Source organism: Delphinapterus leucas, chromosome 4 (assembly GCF_059928025.1).
Source record: "Delphinapterus leucas isolate spDelLeu-1000000601 "Yukka" chromosome 4, BTC_Dleu_Yukka2, whole genome shotgun sequence".
Classification (NCBI taxonomy): Eukaryota; Metazoa; Chordata; class Mammalia; order Artiodactyla; family Monodontidae; genus Delphinapterus; species Delphinapterus leucas.
The window spans coordinates 134,909,948-134,926,099 of record NC_143132.1 but is presented as its reverse complement, the minus strand read 5'-3'; the positions used below and the strand labels follow the sequence as shown (position 1 = coordinate 134,926,099).

The following is a 16,152-nucleotide window of genomic DNA, read 5'->3' as shown; positions in this document are numbered from 1 at the left end:
TACACACACATACATGTGTGTGTGTTTGTATCTTCTATTGGCTCTGGTTTGATTAAATCCTACAGTAGAGAAAATAATGGCCTCCCCAATGCCTGTGTACTGATATTAGAACCTGTGAATACGTTGTCTTACATAGCAAAAAGAACTTGGCTGATATGATTGAACTAAGATTCTTAGCATAGGGAGGTTATCCTGGATTATCTGAAAGGATCCAGTGTAATCACAGAGGTCCTTATAAGAAGGAGGCAGGAGGGTCAGAGTCAGAATAAAAGATGAAAAGGAGAGATTTCAAGATGCTGAACTCCCGACTTTGAGGATGCAGGAAGGGGCCAAAAGCCGAGGAATGTTGGTGGCCTCTAGAAACTAGGAAAGGCAAGGAAACAGATTCTTCACTAAAACCTTCAGAAGGAGCACAGCGCTGCCAACACCTTGATTTTAGGTATTCTGTCTTCCAGAACTGTAGGAGAGTAAATCCATGTTGTTTTAAGCCACTAGGCTTATGGTGATTTGTTACAGCAGCAGTAGTACACTAATACAAACCCTGGTTCATATCAACCCTCCCCGTCTTCCCCCGCTTCAATGCTCTCACTCAGGCCACTTCTTTTCCCTCGGCAGAACCACACCTCCCCTTTTTTGACATCTCCGGGGGTCTGTTCTCCAACTTTCCACAGGAAGACTCAACGGCCTTGTCTGTTCAGCCCCCCTCCTGAGAACAGGGCTCCCCCTTATTTTAGAAAAAGGTACCTATTCAACTATGAGAAGCCCCCAGAGACTCCACCTTGCCTCAAGGCACGTGACCCAGCTGAATCAATGAGGGTCCTGCCCCAGTAGTTTTTCAGATTGGAACTAAATGAAGGGCAGCAGGTAAGCTGGTTGCTGACCATGACTCAGCCATGAAGAGGACAGAGGTTTACAATGGAAGACAATGACGAGAGGAATTAAAAGAGGAGAGAGGAGATGGAGCCAGCTGGCACTCCAGGCCACCTACCCAAATCCTTCACACATTTTTCTATTGTGTTTCTTGTCTTTTTCTTGTTGGTTAGCAGGAGATCTTTGTATAGTCTAGATATTAGTCCCTAGTCAGTTTAATTTAATTTTATTTTTTTTGAATTTTATTTTATGTATTTTTTATACAGCAGGTTCTTATTAGTTATCTATTTTATACATATTAGTGTATATATGTCAATCCCAATCTCCCAATTCATCACACCACACCCCCACCCCGCCACTTTCCCCCCTTGGTGTCCATACATTTGTTCTCTACAGCTGTGTCTCTATTTCTGCCCTGCAAACTGGTTCATCTGTACCATTTTTCTAGGTTCCACATATCCTAGTCAGTTTTAGACATTGCAGACATCTCACAATCCGTCTTTCTTTTTGCCTGAAACACTATTTTCTGTTATTAAAGTAGATAAATCTTCCTTCTTTAGTTGGTATTCTCCTGATATATCTTCTTTTGTCCTTTGATTTTCAACATTTTCTTTTAAAGAGCATGAAACTAGATTCTCTCTCTCTCTCTCTTTTAGGCAGTCTGTCTCTAGCTTTGAAATGGTGAGAGTACTCCACTTTCTGATAAACCTAGATTTATGTCCACTTCATTTTATTGTGCTCCTATTTACCATAATGTTTCTTGTTCGTTTTTGCCTTTTATTCTCCTCTTTTCCTGCCCTCTTTTGGTTGATTAGGTTTCTACTTTTTACACTCTTCTGCTTTGGAAGGTATGCATTCAATGTCTTTACACTGAATGATTACCCATACATTTTAACTTAATGTTTGACTTAAGAAAGACTAAAGTTAATTAATTATTCCACTCTCCTCCCAAGCAAGCCAAGGACTTAAGATTTTAACTCCAAATTTCCCTGCCAATTCTCCATATTATTGGTATGTCTTATTCTACTTCCATCTTTTCTGCCCTCCATAAATCATTATTATTTTTGTCTATTCACAATCAATAATTACTACCATTCTGTATCATCTTTTTCTGTGTTTGATTTCTTGCTTTATGAATTTCATCCTTTTGTAGTTTATTTTAGTAGGACTCACGATTAGTAAATTCTCTGCCTTTGTTTGAAAATCTCTATTTGTCCTCTTGAATTATCATTTAGTTATAACATTTGAATTTGGTGGTAATTTTCTTTCAGCATATTGAAAAGTATTCCATTATTTTCTAGTATATCTATTTATTTTGAGAAGACTGTTATTGGTCTAATTATTGAGTCTTATGCATAAACTATAATGTTGCTCTAGTAGCTCTTAAAGTTTTTCTGTCTTTACTGTTCTGCAGTTCCAGTATGATATGTATAGGTGTACTTTTTTGTAAATTCCTGTCAGAACTTACTGTGCTTTTTTATTTTGAGGTACCATATGTCTTATTAATTCTAGAAATTCTCTGTCATTTTTTCAGTATTGACTATCACCTTTTCATTCTTTTCTTGGGGACTCATTTCAGACTTATATTGGACTTTATTTTTACTGTTTTCATGTCTCTTAACCTGCCTTTTAGAGTTTCCACTATTTTTCTTTTTGTTTTGCTTTTTACTCACGAAACTATACTTTATTCAGATCTCATTAGCTTTTCTCTTTTTCTGTCCCAGGATCCCATCCAGGACACCATACCACATTTGGTTATCAGGTCTCCTTAGGCTCCTCTTGGCTGTGACAGTTCTCAGACATTCAGACATTCCTTGTTTGGAGGAGTACTGGTCAGGTATTTTGTAGAATGCTCCCCAGTTTGGGTTCGTCCATGATTTTCTCATGGTTAGACTGAGGTTATGTTTTTTGGGAAGGCCACAGAGATAAACCGCCCTTCTCACCACATTAGTTAAAGGGTACATATTTTCAAGATGACTTATCACTGATAATGCTAACCTTGGTCACTTGGCCAAGGCAGGGCTTGCTTGCCAGGTTTCTCCTCTGTGAAGTGTCACAGTTTCTACTTCTTTATTCCTCTGTGCTGCATTCAGGTGACTTCTTCAACCCTATCTTCCACTTACTAATTATCATTTTGTGCAGATGTCATTAAGTTAAGGACTTCAAATTGGGAAATTATCTAATCTGTTAATTAACCAATCATTGTATCTAATCTGCTATTTAACCATTTGCTGAATTGTTACTTTCTGTATGTATAGAATTCCCATTTGTTTCTCAAATCTGCCTGTTCCTTTTTCACAGCGTTTGTTCTTTCCTGGTGTTTTCTATTTCTTCTTACACTTCTTTAAACATTTCAATGTATTTTTATAGTCGCTTTCAAAATGTTCCATTATCTTAAAATCTTGAGGTGCTAATCTTCCTCACTGAATATATGTACTGCCTGTGGCTTATGGTGGGTCATTTCCTGTATAACTGTTTATCGTAAGCTCCTGTTCCACGGACATTGTCTTCTCTTGGGGATTCCAGTTGGTCTGGACTGTAGAAGTATCCCTCCAGAGTGGTTTTGCTCTTGTGTCTACCAGATGACAAAGAGTTGTCACCAGCCCGGAATGAATTTCTTATCCTAATTTATATGCTTAGAGATTCCCATACTGTGTGGATAGTATACGTTCTGCTTCCAAGTCCATGTGGCATGGACTTGGTGTTTTGATTTCTCAGCGGAATTATTTTACCCAGAGGTCCTGTTAGAGATATACCTCTAACCTGTAACAGGGTGGTGGGCAAAGTTTTACGGGTTCCTTTCTGAGCAAGGGACCCAGTTTCATGCGTGAGTCTTCGTGCCAGCTCCCCATGTCATCTTCGGTGCCTGTAGGATTACTAATACCCAATCTGCAACAGGAGTTTCTTGAGGGTTTCTTTACACACAGCTTCCCCTCAACCCCTGCTGGTACAGTCATTGTTTGGGTGTCCAACTCATTCATCATTTCTTGCCCCTGAAGATTTCACTTTCTTTCTTGCAAGTTCAGCTCCGCATTTAAATATTTGATGGTGTTCTATTTTATGCAGTAACTCTAGGTATTTGTAGTAGGAGGGTCCCATGTTTTGTAAACCTATCATATGGATGAAAACCACAATTCACTATAGTTCTTCATGACCCATCTTATCCCAACTAACCAGAGCCTTTGGAAGACAGGGACCTTGCCTGATTCATGGTTGTATTCCCCATGCAGCGGCTAAATAGCAGAAGCGTGAAGGTGGCATGTTAGAGTTCAGAGTCTGCGGTCCCAGATGTATTGAGCAGAACCCAGTTCTGTTTCTACCTTCTCCTCCCTCACAAAACCCAGTTCTTTCCCCTCTTATTTGACACATCTTATAACTTTGCATCTATTTGTGCATCTGCCCACTGTTTACATCTCTCATGAGGGCATGGCCCACTCTGTTTTGTTCATCATTGTACCTCCAATGGTTGATGGTAGGTGATCAATAATTACGTGTTGCATGAATAAATGAACAAATGAATGCATCTCAGGCAGCTGTCCTGACACCATTCCTAGCCTCAGAGTTCTGAAACCCCTGGTGTTTATGACATCAGCAGAGTCCTGCCTTGCAAACAGTGGGTCACCAACTGACTCAACGCTCACCAAAATGACTGTGTGAAAGCCAACCCAGGGATGTCATCACATCCTCCCAAGTATAAAACTCCAGGCTCAGGACCAGACCTCAGGCAGCCCTTAGCAGATCCTGTCCCAGACTCTGCCCTCACCACCTCCCCCTGAGGCCCATTCTTCCTAACATGGCACGGAGCTGATCAGGTACACTCACTCCTCTAAGATGTTTGGCCAACCCTTAGGGCTGGATTCCCAAACTCTGAGCCAGTCCCTGGGAGTGGGGCACCAGAAGAGCAGAGAGGCCTTCCTGGACAGAAACACTTCTCAATCTTCCCAGAAAAGAAAATGTTCCATAGTTTTGCCTCTCTTTAAGAGTTAAAGCATTGTTATCTGACTTCACCTCCATCACTGAGGAGCCATAAGACTCCAGCGAAATAATAGATGTAAAAACGCAGTGACAACAGTGATGGGCACAGGAGTGGTCCTTATAGACAATCCCGTCCCCTGGCTGCCCTCCTGGCCGCACCTCTGGTGCATCCTCAGGGACCTGGAGATCAGCCTCCTCCCACCTTACGTCTCACTTCATAGACCACAACGACAGATCTCGTGGCACCAGGCAAAGGTGGGTGTCACCGCAGACTTCAGGGCTTTTAACGGGTAGTTTTTTCTAATTATAAATGCAGGACATGTTTATTGTAGAAATATGGAAAACATAGAATGTCACAAAGAAGAAGAAACGATTTATAGGATCCCACTCAGAGCACCATCTCTGTTTAGGTATATCCTCTTTAAGTCTCGTGACTTTTAAAAATCTGGATCATCTCTTCATACAGTTGTCCATCCTGCCGCCTCTACTTAACATTATAGAACGAACCCTTCCCTCAAGTTGAAACTTTTCGCAATAAAACTTTAAAACATGTCTTGTAAATATCTCATAGATGGATGTCCCATGATTTATTTATTGCCTTGCCAATAACTAGCTATACGAGTCGTTTCCTCATTACAAGTTTCTGAACAGACGAGTTAAATGATAAAACGTTGTTCAGCAGACTGGGTTTCCATTTATTTGCTCAGGAAGGTTTTCTAAGCCACTTGGTCGCTGTTCCCACCCCACGCCGGGTCCCTGGTCTCAGCGCTTGTGTGCTGTGGGTGAGACAACGTGCCACAAGAGAGGAAGACTGAGGAAGAAGGACTTTCCGGGCCACCAGTGTCAGATTTGGTTCAGGAAAATAAAACAATAAATAGGAATAAGCAGCCCTGCTGTGTCTGTGAGTATGGGGACGGAAGTAGCAGAGTCCTGGCTCGGCTGGTTGGGGTTTGTGGTGGGAAATGGAGAGCAGCCACAGAGGACAGGGTCTTAAGACAGAGTGCCCGAATTGCAGCTCTGTCACTGTGTGATGTGGCAGTTTCCACAAGCTGCCTGCCACTTTCCTCCACTACACAACGTGGACAACATGCACCTCGCAGCACAGACAGTGTTTCTGAAAGGACCTGCCCTTGTTATTTCACTAAATTTGGCACACATGGGTGCCCCCCAACAAAGCAATTGCATTCACAACTAAATATCCACATATCCCCTTATGCTTTATCACACAGATGTGGCCTAATAAAACGTGTCCGTCTTTGTGATGATAGCTCAGAAAGTCATAATTGCTGCTAAAAATATGTTGGTGCTGAGGGTGGGAATTCTAGATATTTGTGACTTTAAGGTAAACCAATACAGGCTTGAGTAACGCCTGTCCCCACTCCTTGTTAACTGTACTTGTTTATGTATTAAATTCACATGTTGACTCAGTGGGCCTGCGCTTTTCTGGGACACAGAGGGAGGAGGCTGGAGCGGCAGCGAGCCCGAGAGGGCAGCCTCCTGACAGCAAGCGCAGTTTGGAAATGAAGCGGCAGCCACAGGGCCCTGAGGCTCACTTTCCAAGTCAGTGACAAGGTCCAGGGCTGGAGACAGTCTGCTAGACAAGGCCGGTTCTACCTCGCTTGGGCTCGGCCAGTCTGCGTGGGTGGGATGTGGGCGTTACAGCCTGGGGCACAGGCGCGGGTCCACAGGAATGTTCCCACTGGCATTAGGCCGGACGCCCTCCGTAAGGGTCTCTGTCAGGCCCCCTAATGATAAAGTCAGGGACTCTGGTCCTTGTCTACTTGCTCCAGGGAGATGTCGCCCAGCTGGAGACCGGGGGGGGGGGGGGGTGGACCCAGTGACCTGTCCAGGGCTCTTGCTGGACTCTCCATGAAAATTCCAAGTCAGGGAGAAGCGAGAGCTGGGGTGAGAAGAGAGAAAGACGGGGGTAAGACGGAAGAGTGTGAGAGCTGGGGCGGGAGCAGGCCTTGGGCTCCTGAGAGCATAACAAACTGCGGGGTCCCAATCATGGGAAGGTCTCTGCTGGTTCCAGGAAACCCCGGGCCCACCAGCCTCCCTAAAGCCTGAGGTCCCCTCGTGAGTGATAACCAGAGCCAGCGAGGAAACCTTTGTGATCTGGGACAACAAGGGTCGGAGGGCCACATGTGCCCCTCAGCAACACCCACCTTCAGAGCCTGGCCTGGCTTTTAGAGGAGGGTAGCCCAGGACACGTGGCTTTCTGTTTCAACCTAGTTAGAGGACTTGTGGGAGAGGGGAGACTGCTTTCTACCAGAAGCAATGAGGAGAGTGGCCAGGAAGAGGGGGCTCTGCTAGCTTCACTCTGGGGGGTATACAATTCTGAAATTCAGTAATTCTATAAGTGAGGGGCACCATGTTTCTATAGCTCAGTTTTATCATTACTCGTATGGATTCTATACAGTAAGAGGTTAAAAATGCTGCACAAATCACAACGGGCAATGAAGGCAGGGCCAGGCGGGAGAACTTCCATGTACTAACAAGAGGCAGAAGTGGGCCCTGCCGCTTGGTTTCTCCCTGGAAGCCTCCAGTTCCTTCCTGTCACGAGTCCTTGAGGCTTATTTCCATCGTTGGGCACCATCCCTGGCTCTCCATGGGCACCTCCCCTGCCCCACAGTCAGTGGGTGGAAGTCCATTCTTGTAAAATGGCAGTGGGGTGACCAACTTATCTCAATCTGCCTAGAAGTCTTCAGTTTTAAAACGGAAAGTCCTGTGTCCCAGGAACCCCCTCGGTCCTGGGCAAATCGAGGCAGTGGGTCACATTGAGAAGCAGGGCCCTACGGGCCATTGTTTCTTGGAAATGTGGGTGTCTCTTCGAGAGCTGAGTGCAAGCAGTGAAGCCTGGGGAAGAGCCTCCCACTGCAAACATGCAGTAAAAGCTCACGAGTGAGCGAGGCCCAGGCTCCGACATCCACACTCAGCTCCCCACCACTTCCCTCAAATGCACTGTGAATCAAAGGCAAAGCAGCACAGTTTCAGAAGGGCCTGGAGCACAGGCAGGAAGGACATGTAAAACAGGCTGAGAATGTGGTCAGTTTAATTCCATCCTGAAATCTCTCTGGCAGCCAGTCGGGCAGGACAAGTGTGGCTCCGGCAGCCTGCCGTCCTCCCCCTCCCCTCTGCCACTGTCCCCTTTCCCCAGGCCAACAGGGGCCTCACTGTGTTCTCTAGCCGGCTCCTCTCCTGGGGTGTCCCACGGGCTCAGCCCAGGAACTGTCTGCTATTCACACCCCACACCTGTCCCACTTACATTTCCTAGGTTCCCTCTATGCCCAACAAGCTGGCTGGGTTAGAAAAACCAATTCTGACTTGAGGCCTGCTGTGTTGTTTCCCAAACTCCACCTGGGGTCACATCTGGCAGACGTGAGCTAGACATGGCATAGCTTCCTGGAGCATCAGTGTTACTCCAAGATTTGGGGGGAAATACAACATATTATTTGTAAGCATGTAGATATATTGTGGAGGAAAATATAAAATACACTTGATTCTAGGATGAAACATAAAATTCTACAGAAATGTAATATCCATGATTAGTTAAACCACATTTCCCGACACCACCCTTCATCCCCTTGTCCTACTCCATTGTGGAGACTGGTCACTCCCTTCTAGAATTCAGGGCATCTTGGTGGGCAGATTGACAACCACTAGCTTGCTATACCCTCCCTGGTGCCCTCTGCATTTTAACGGAGGCCTTCTGTGCTCTAGGCCAGCATCTCTCAAGGGTGTTGGATGGAACATCTTTCAGAACATAAATAGGTATGGCTGATGTTTGGGTAAACAAAATAAAACTTGTCATCAGATTCCTATAGGACTTGGTGCACACTAAATGATAAAGAAAGGGTTAGTTTGCCCATATTTATAGAGGCAGCGGTCAGCCCTGTGGGGGTCAGTGCCAATGCTGACCAGACTGAGTGTCCCACAGGTCACAAGTCCTGGGGTTACTGAGCCGGCTGGTGCCTTCTCCCTAAGCCACAGCCTCCATAGCATCTCCACCCAACAAGGCAACGAGGCTGGGAAGACAGCTCTGGGCGACGGCTGCTCACTGGATAGGATCATCCCATCCATCCAGTCCACAGTGTAGTCTGAGACTCCTGGCCTTGGGTTCATCCTTCACCCTGATCAAATTTAATCCATCCCAGGGAATCAAGGTCCACGAAACCAAGAGTGCTGGGATTGATCGCAGACAACCAGGCCAGCCGCACCCTCCTCTTTTGCCAGGTTTCAGAGCAGGTCTCCTGGCAAAGCTCAGACCCAGCTGGCCCTGCTCCTGGTCTCATCTCAATCAGCAACTTAGCACGAGATGGGAATCTGAGAACCTGAAAGAACCTCAGAGATCACTGCGCTCAGGCCCCAAGGTTCACGGACGAAAGAATCCAGAACTGAGAGGCATTCTGAGGCCATGGGAAGAAAGGGGCTGGGAGTGAGATGACCCTGGTGGGAATTCCTGCTTTGCCATTGACTGGATATGTGGTCTTGGATGTGCCTCGATTTCAAGTATGAAATGGAGATGCTGATACCTCCCTTGCAGGGCTGGCATTACGCATAGAAAAAGCTTAAGAACTTAGACTGAAAAATCAAATTCAAGGGAAAAGACAACCATTCAGCTAAGGCCAGAAGAAAAGCTGGAAACATGTAAATATGTAAGATCCCATCCACCTACTAAAAGCAAGCTTTAAATCTGTCCTTAAATCTTCCTAAAAGGCAAAGTAGAAGAGAAACTGAATGGGTTATAAGGTTTGGTAATCATTCCATTGCAGAATGAAAATCAAGTTTTACCTGATATCAAGACTTGCTATTTAGCTACAGTAATCAAGACACTGTGGTACTGGCAGAGAGATATACACATACATCAATGAAGCATGATAGAAAACCCAGCATGGACCCACCCAAGTACGGCCAACTGATCTTCAACAAAGATACAAAGGTAATTCAATAGAGAAAGGAGAGTCTTGTCCACAAATGGTGCAGGAACAATTGCATAACCACAGGCAAAACAATGAACCTTTACCTAAACCTCACATCTCTACAAAAATTAACTCAAAATGGATTATAGATTTAAATGCAAAATTATAAAACTTTTAGAAGAAAACAGAGGATTTCTCCTTCAGGAATTAGGATTTGGTGAAGAGTTTTTAGACATGACACTAAAAGCAGTATCCAGAAAATTAAAACACTCTGGAAAACAGTTTGGCAGTTTCTTTTAAAAATCAACGTGCAACTACCATATGACCTAGCAAATGCACTCCTGGGCATTCACCCCAGAGAAATGAGAGCTTATGCCCACACAAAAACCTATACATGATTGTTCATAGCAGCTTTATTTGTAATAGCCCCAAACAGGAAACAACCCAAAGGTCCTTCAGTAGGTGAATGGCTGGAGAAATCACGATACATCCATGCCATGGAATAGTACTCAGCAATAAAAAGGAACAAAGGGCTTCCCTGGTGGCGCAGTGGTTGAGAGTCCACCTGCCAATGCAGGGGACACAGGTTCGTGCCCCGGTCCGGGAGGATCTCACGTGCCGCGGAGCGGCTGGGTCCGTGAGCCATGGCCGCTGAGCCTGCGCGTCCGGAGCCTGTGCTCTGCAACGGGAGGGGCCACAACAGTGAGAGGCCCGCGTACCCCCCTCAAAAAAAAAAGGAACAAACTATTGATACATGGAACAGCTTGGGTCGATCTCAAGGGCATTATGCTTAATGAAAAAAGCCAGTCTCAAAAGGTCACACACATATTTCATGACTCCATTTATATAATGTTCTCAAAATGATAAAATTACTGCGCTAGAGAACATATCAAGGATAGGAGTCGGAAGACCTTTGTGGAGATGGGATAGTTCTGTCTTGAAGCAGTGGGGTGGTGGCTCCCTGAATCTGTACACACGATTGAATGGCCTGGAACTATACTCACACATCATGGCAATGTCAATTTCCTGCTTTTGGTATTACACTGTAATTATGTAAGATGAAATCCTTGGGAGGAACTGGGTAAACACAGGACCTCTCAGCACTGTTTTTCCTATGCATCTATAATTATTTCAAAATAAATCCCTCTGCCACTTGTTCTGTGGCAACACAGGTCACGAATTCATCACCAGGAGACACGAGGAAAGCTAGGAAGGGCTTTGAGCATAGGTATAGGAGGAAAGGGTCTAAGTGACCTTTGACCACCACCCCACCCGTTCCCATGGTTCTCCCTCCCCACCCCCCAAACCATCCCCCAAAACTGCCTCCCCAACACACACACACAAGCAGGGCAAGGTGGGCCTCTCAGGGGACAGACACCCTGGAGATCATAAAATATGCTGTCCCCAATGTCAGAGAAATACATCCTGGGGAGGGAGGAGCATATCTTAATCCACCAGGTTGATGAAGGAATTATTTTGGCCCAGACGGTTCTCTTCAGAGTGTCTCCCCAAGCATGGATTGCAGGTTGCTGGGATATAGCACTTTCCTCTGGAAACTGAGAAGTTGAGTCCAAACTGCTGCCCCATGATTGGGAGTCAGAGGCCTCAGGACGTTACGGACACAGGCCAGGACAAAGCACCTCTCCCTCATTCGGGGGCCTCCCTCCCAGGTCACAGGTCACAAGGGCCACCCAGGCCAAGCTGTGAGATTCGTCTATCCCGAGATTCGTCTATCCCTTTCTTCCCACTTTTCTTCCCCAGCCTTCCATCCCCACTGACTGGATATCCATTATTTCCCTACACTGGGGGCCCTGGTGTGTTTAAGTTCCCAAACTTTGGGCAGCAATTACCAATCGACCACTCCTTCTATAAGACAACCTCAGTTTGGCCCCAAAAGTTTCATTTTCAGAAGAAACAGATCTCTTTGAGGCTGCCAGGATAAGTTAGCCAAAAGGCTCCCCGCTAACTCCCCCACCCCTGCCCCATAATTGCTGAATGAGCCTGTTTTTAATTTAGAGCTTTGGAGTACTGGATGCCAAACTGCTCCCTCTAACCATGACTGGTGAGCAGGTCCTCTAGTTCTTAAGAATGCTGTAACCCAGAGGCAATTGAGACTGTCTCTAGATTAAACACGATTGTATTGACTCCTGCAGAAGGAAGTACCAAAAACTCAGCCTGAGCCTGAGAGTCACCAGGCTCGAGATGAGGTCGGGAGGAGTGAAGGGGTCTGAGCCTGTTAGTGCTTACGCGGATCTGTGCTGCAGCCATGGCAGTGGCCCCTGGTCACGGCTGAGATGTGTGTGTCACCAGGGCCTGGAGAAAGCCCTGACCACTTGGAACAAGCACATCTGAGGAATCTCCACACGCTAACGCTGAGCTGACCAGTGCCGTGCGACAGAGAGGGCCAGGCGCACAGGGGTTAGGGGTTCTGACCTGGAGGCTCACGTTCCTGGTTCCTCTACACTCCACTCTTTCTGGTTATGTATCCAAGCCCAAAGGACCAGCCTCACTAAGCCTTGTTTTCCTCATCATTAATGGGGACAGTAACAGCATCCAGCTGACAGAGCTGTAATGAGGACGTCATATGGGTGAGATATTTCCATAGTTCCCAGTAAATTCAGACAGATCTGTTGCTGTTTGCTACTATTGCTATTTTTGGGTATTATTATTAACTGTAGTTTTTCTTAACTATTAACTATGTCTCATAGAATGAGGCATAATTGGTGGAATAATCGATCCTAAATGACGTTTGAATTCACAGTCTTGTTTGTTGAGGCGGGAACTGACCTCACAATGATGCCAATCCCAGAAAACCTAGTATGGTTTACAAAGCCATTTCCTCTGCCTCATTCCACATAATCCTTATGAAGGCCTTCTCTACCCTGCCTCCGGGAGGAGGGAATTGTTCATGTTGCCCAGTTTTTTTTCACATAAGGACTCCGAGGCTCAGGGATACTTCCCTGTGTTACCTAGTTAGTAAGGGGATGGCATGGGGCTTGGATCTGAGTCCCCTGGCTTCATCTTCTCTCCCTAAACCATGTGGTATGTGGCGTTTTGCAGGAATGTCATAAAGCCTATTGGTTAGTCTGTCCCAACAACGAGGAACCTAGAAAAATGATGGGTCCTCAGGTTGGGTGTCCTGTGTTCCTCCCATGTCACACATGTCATGACATGTGCAGTCCATACCCCCCTGGCAGGGTGCATGGCAGCCACCAAACCTCTCACTGGGAGAAGGAAATCTCTCATCAAATAGCAAAGCCCCCAGAAGCCAGCCCTACCCCGTGGAAGAAATGACTTCAGGGAGTTTAACTAATGGAATTCCAGCCCCCAGATGTGCCTTGAGATATCCAGTCTCCTAGCTGGTTTCAGGCGGATAAGTGAAGCTAAGTGGAAGTTGCTCCTAACTCTGGTCTTAGAATTACTATGGATCAACGGAGGCAATGATTAAAGGAATCTGGTTTTTAGAGTTCAGAAAAACTCCTAACTGGTATGAGCCTTCCGGAGGCCGATTGGCCTGCACCCAGGCCTCAGGCACATGTGGCTATATCATCGGCATGTGATAAATTATCTTATTTTTATAGATCTTCAAAGAAACTGCTGTCATAAACTCATTTATTTTAGGGACTCAGGGCAGGTCTAAATGGATCAATCTCGTTTGGGGTTACCCTCGCTGTCAGCTGTCCCTCCTGCTCCCAACCCTAAGAGTGGTGAAAACAGAGAGAGTTGTCCCCACCCTGGCTCCCTCCTGGGCCTCTCTCTTTTCAGACCACCCAACTGTTGCCCCTGCCCTTTCCTCCCAATTCCTAATTTATAAACCCCAAGTTTTCCACAATTCTCTGCTGAAACTTCTCTAAACTCCTTTAAATGATGGAACCAAAACCACACACAGTGTTCTCATCAGGGTCTGGCCAAAGGTGAGGAGATTTGAGGATTATTTTAAACGATCTCAAAATTTCTATGTCTTATTTACGTCCAACCATGGAATCAATTCAACCTTTATTTAGTGTGGTGTGGGGAAAGAGCAGAAGCAGGAGTGGGGAGCCCAGCTCTACTGCTAACAATATGAGTAAGTACATAGATGGGCTCCACTGTGACCTCCAGATCCTTTTCTGTTGGACACACATAACTGGCCCACAGAGACCCCCATCCTCCATTTGTATGTTCTGGGTTCCCCTTAATTGTGCCACTGGAGGCATTACCTAGCCCCATCTGATTGTGTGATTGCCAGAAACAACCTCTCTGCACCATAATTCCCACCCTGACCCCAAGGAGCCGTGACCTGGGCTTTACAACCTCCCACATCCTCACCACAGGAGGTGCATTCCTCAGTTGCTTCTGCCCTCCCAGAAGAGGCAAAAAAGCCCGAGTGTGGATTCAACCATTCCAGTCCTCTTGGACCTGTGAGGAGGTGGAAAGCATTCCTGACCCCCTGGGGGGTCCTCACCACACTACTGCCTACACCCCTTCACCTACTCCCCATAACTTGCCAGGCACCTGCCTAGACTTTACGGAATAGACTGCGAAAGCCACTGCTTTCCTGGGGCCAGTTCCGGACCAGGAAAGCTGGTCCAAGAGCTGCAGTGTTGGTTGCCAGCCTCGGGGGAATTCTCAGCATTGCAGGCAGCAGCCCGTTCAGGTAGCAGAGCTCACGCACTGCCGCCCTTGGGGAAGACGAAAGCCTAGCGGAGAACAGCCCTTCTGCCAGCCACCCAGGGTGAGATAGGCTCTGATATTCATCTCAGAGTGACCCCAGCCTGTCCCCTACAAGGCGCCAGACACGGGCAACTCCAAGCCCATTCCCTTAACGAAGTAACTGCCCACAGGAGCCCAAAAAGGTGCCCCGGAGATGTTCTTTTTCAAAGAACAGAACAATTCCCTAGGCTAGTGCCAGGACTATCTGAATAGAGTTGGCCCAATAAGCAAGTACTTTCATCGCCCTGTTTCCTACCCTGACGAGGGCGTGTGAGCACGCGCGCGAGCACATACTCGCACAAACACATGCACACACGCACACACGCCCAGCACGCGCTTCCCTGGCCAGGTGGCCCCTCGCCGGCGGCGCAGGGCCCGCGGGGATGCGTGCCGGAGCGTGACACCGACGGATGGACGGCGAGGGAGGGAGCCCGCCCCCCCAGCGCCTCCCGAGCGGCCGCAGCACTGACGCCGGGACCCCGCCGAAGGTGCGCCCGGCGCGGCTCGGACCAGGACGTCCCGGGTTCTCCGCTCACCTTAACGTTGCTGAAGATAGAGCGGGGACAGCGGCCGGCTCGGCCCGCAGAGGCGCCGCTGCCCTGGCGCGCGCCGGGCTCGGGTAGAAGCCCCATGGTGGCTGCAGCGAGGGGCCCGGGGCGGGAGGCCGGGCGAGCGGGGCCGGGACGCCTGGGCTGCGGCGGGCGGCCGGCGAGTGGCGGGTGCGGCGTTGGTGGCCGGAGGAGGCACGCGGCGCGGCCTGAGGAGACTGAGCGCGAGGGTGCGCGCCCAGAAGTTTTATAAGTGGCCGCCGCCGCCACCGCCGATGATGAAACGCGCGCTCCCTCCTCCCTCTTTCCCTCGGGTGTCAAGGGCGCTGCGAGCCCCCGCCCCGCCGCCGCCCCCTCAGACAGGTGTGACGCGGTGGCCGGCTGCGCTTGACCTCGTTCCGGCCGGAGTTGTCTCCGCGCCCGCAGCCCTGCAGGGACCCGGGAGGCTCGACCGCCCCGGGAGAAGGTCCCGCCCGCTGGAGGGTGGGGGCGGGAGGTGGCGGGCCCCGGGAGGGGGAAGTCTGAGGGAGGGGGCGGGAGGCTGCTGAGTGGGGGGGGGGGCGCCCGGGGCGCTGACGGGGCGGGGTGAATGCCGCGGGGGCCCCGACAAGGGATCGGCAGGGCTGCGGGGGCCGGAGGAGACTGGCGGAGGAGCGAGGGGCGCCGGGGGTGCCAGCGGGAGCCAGGGGCGTCGGAGAGGCGCCGACGCTTGTGAAGGGAAGCGGAGCCTCCGCGCCCCTCCCGACGCGCTCAGGAAGGTTTACGGAGTAGGTCTCTGCTTGTTTGCACTCGTCGAAAACCTGGGCTCTCAGTTCCGGTGATGGCTCTGAGACTTGCCGAGGCTCTGTTTGCGTCCAGGACTGATTTATATTTAAACTGCTCTTTGCGCTGTAGAGGGGCCTGGTAACAAAGGTGGAGAGGTGGGGGCCGCCCCGGGCTGGGCCTGGACTCTCTGGACGGGAGCCAAGGTAAACTGGAGGTGCTGTCGAGTGTCAGCATGGCTGCGCCTGGCCTGGAGTGTTGAGGGGAGGCGGGGGAGGTCGTGGACAAATGGGATGCACTCACTGATCTCCTTTTCAGGGCTGGAATAGAACAAACGCTTACTTTTTTTTCCCCAAGATCTTTTCCACCAGGAGAGGTAGTACAGA

The 16,152-nt window shown here is 48.5% G+C and overlaps 1 protein-coding gene across 1 annotated transcript in view; it reads right to left on the bottom strand.

Moving 5' to 3' along the window:
* SLCO2A1 (solute carrier organic anion transporter family member 2A1) overlaps nucleotides 1-15,470 on the bottom strand; it is an 81,521-nt gene extending 66,051 nt beyond the window's left edge. The window contains exon 1 of the mRNA XM_022582528.2: nucleotides 14,993-15,470. Within this exon, the coding sequence (XP_022438236.1) occupies nucleotides 14,993-15,088 (96 nt within the window). The 5' untranslated portion in view covers nucleotides 15,089-15,470. The remainder of the gene's footprint in view (nucleotides 1-14,992) is intronic.
* Nucleotides 15,471-16,152: the final 682 nt, after the last annotated feature.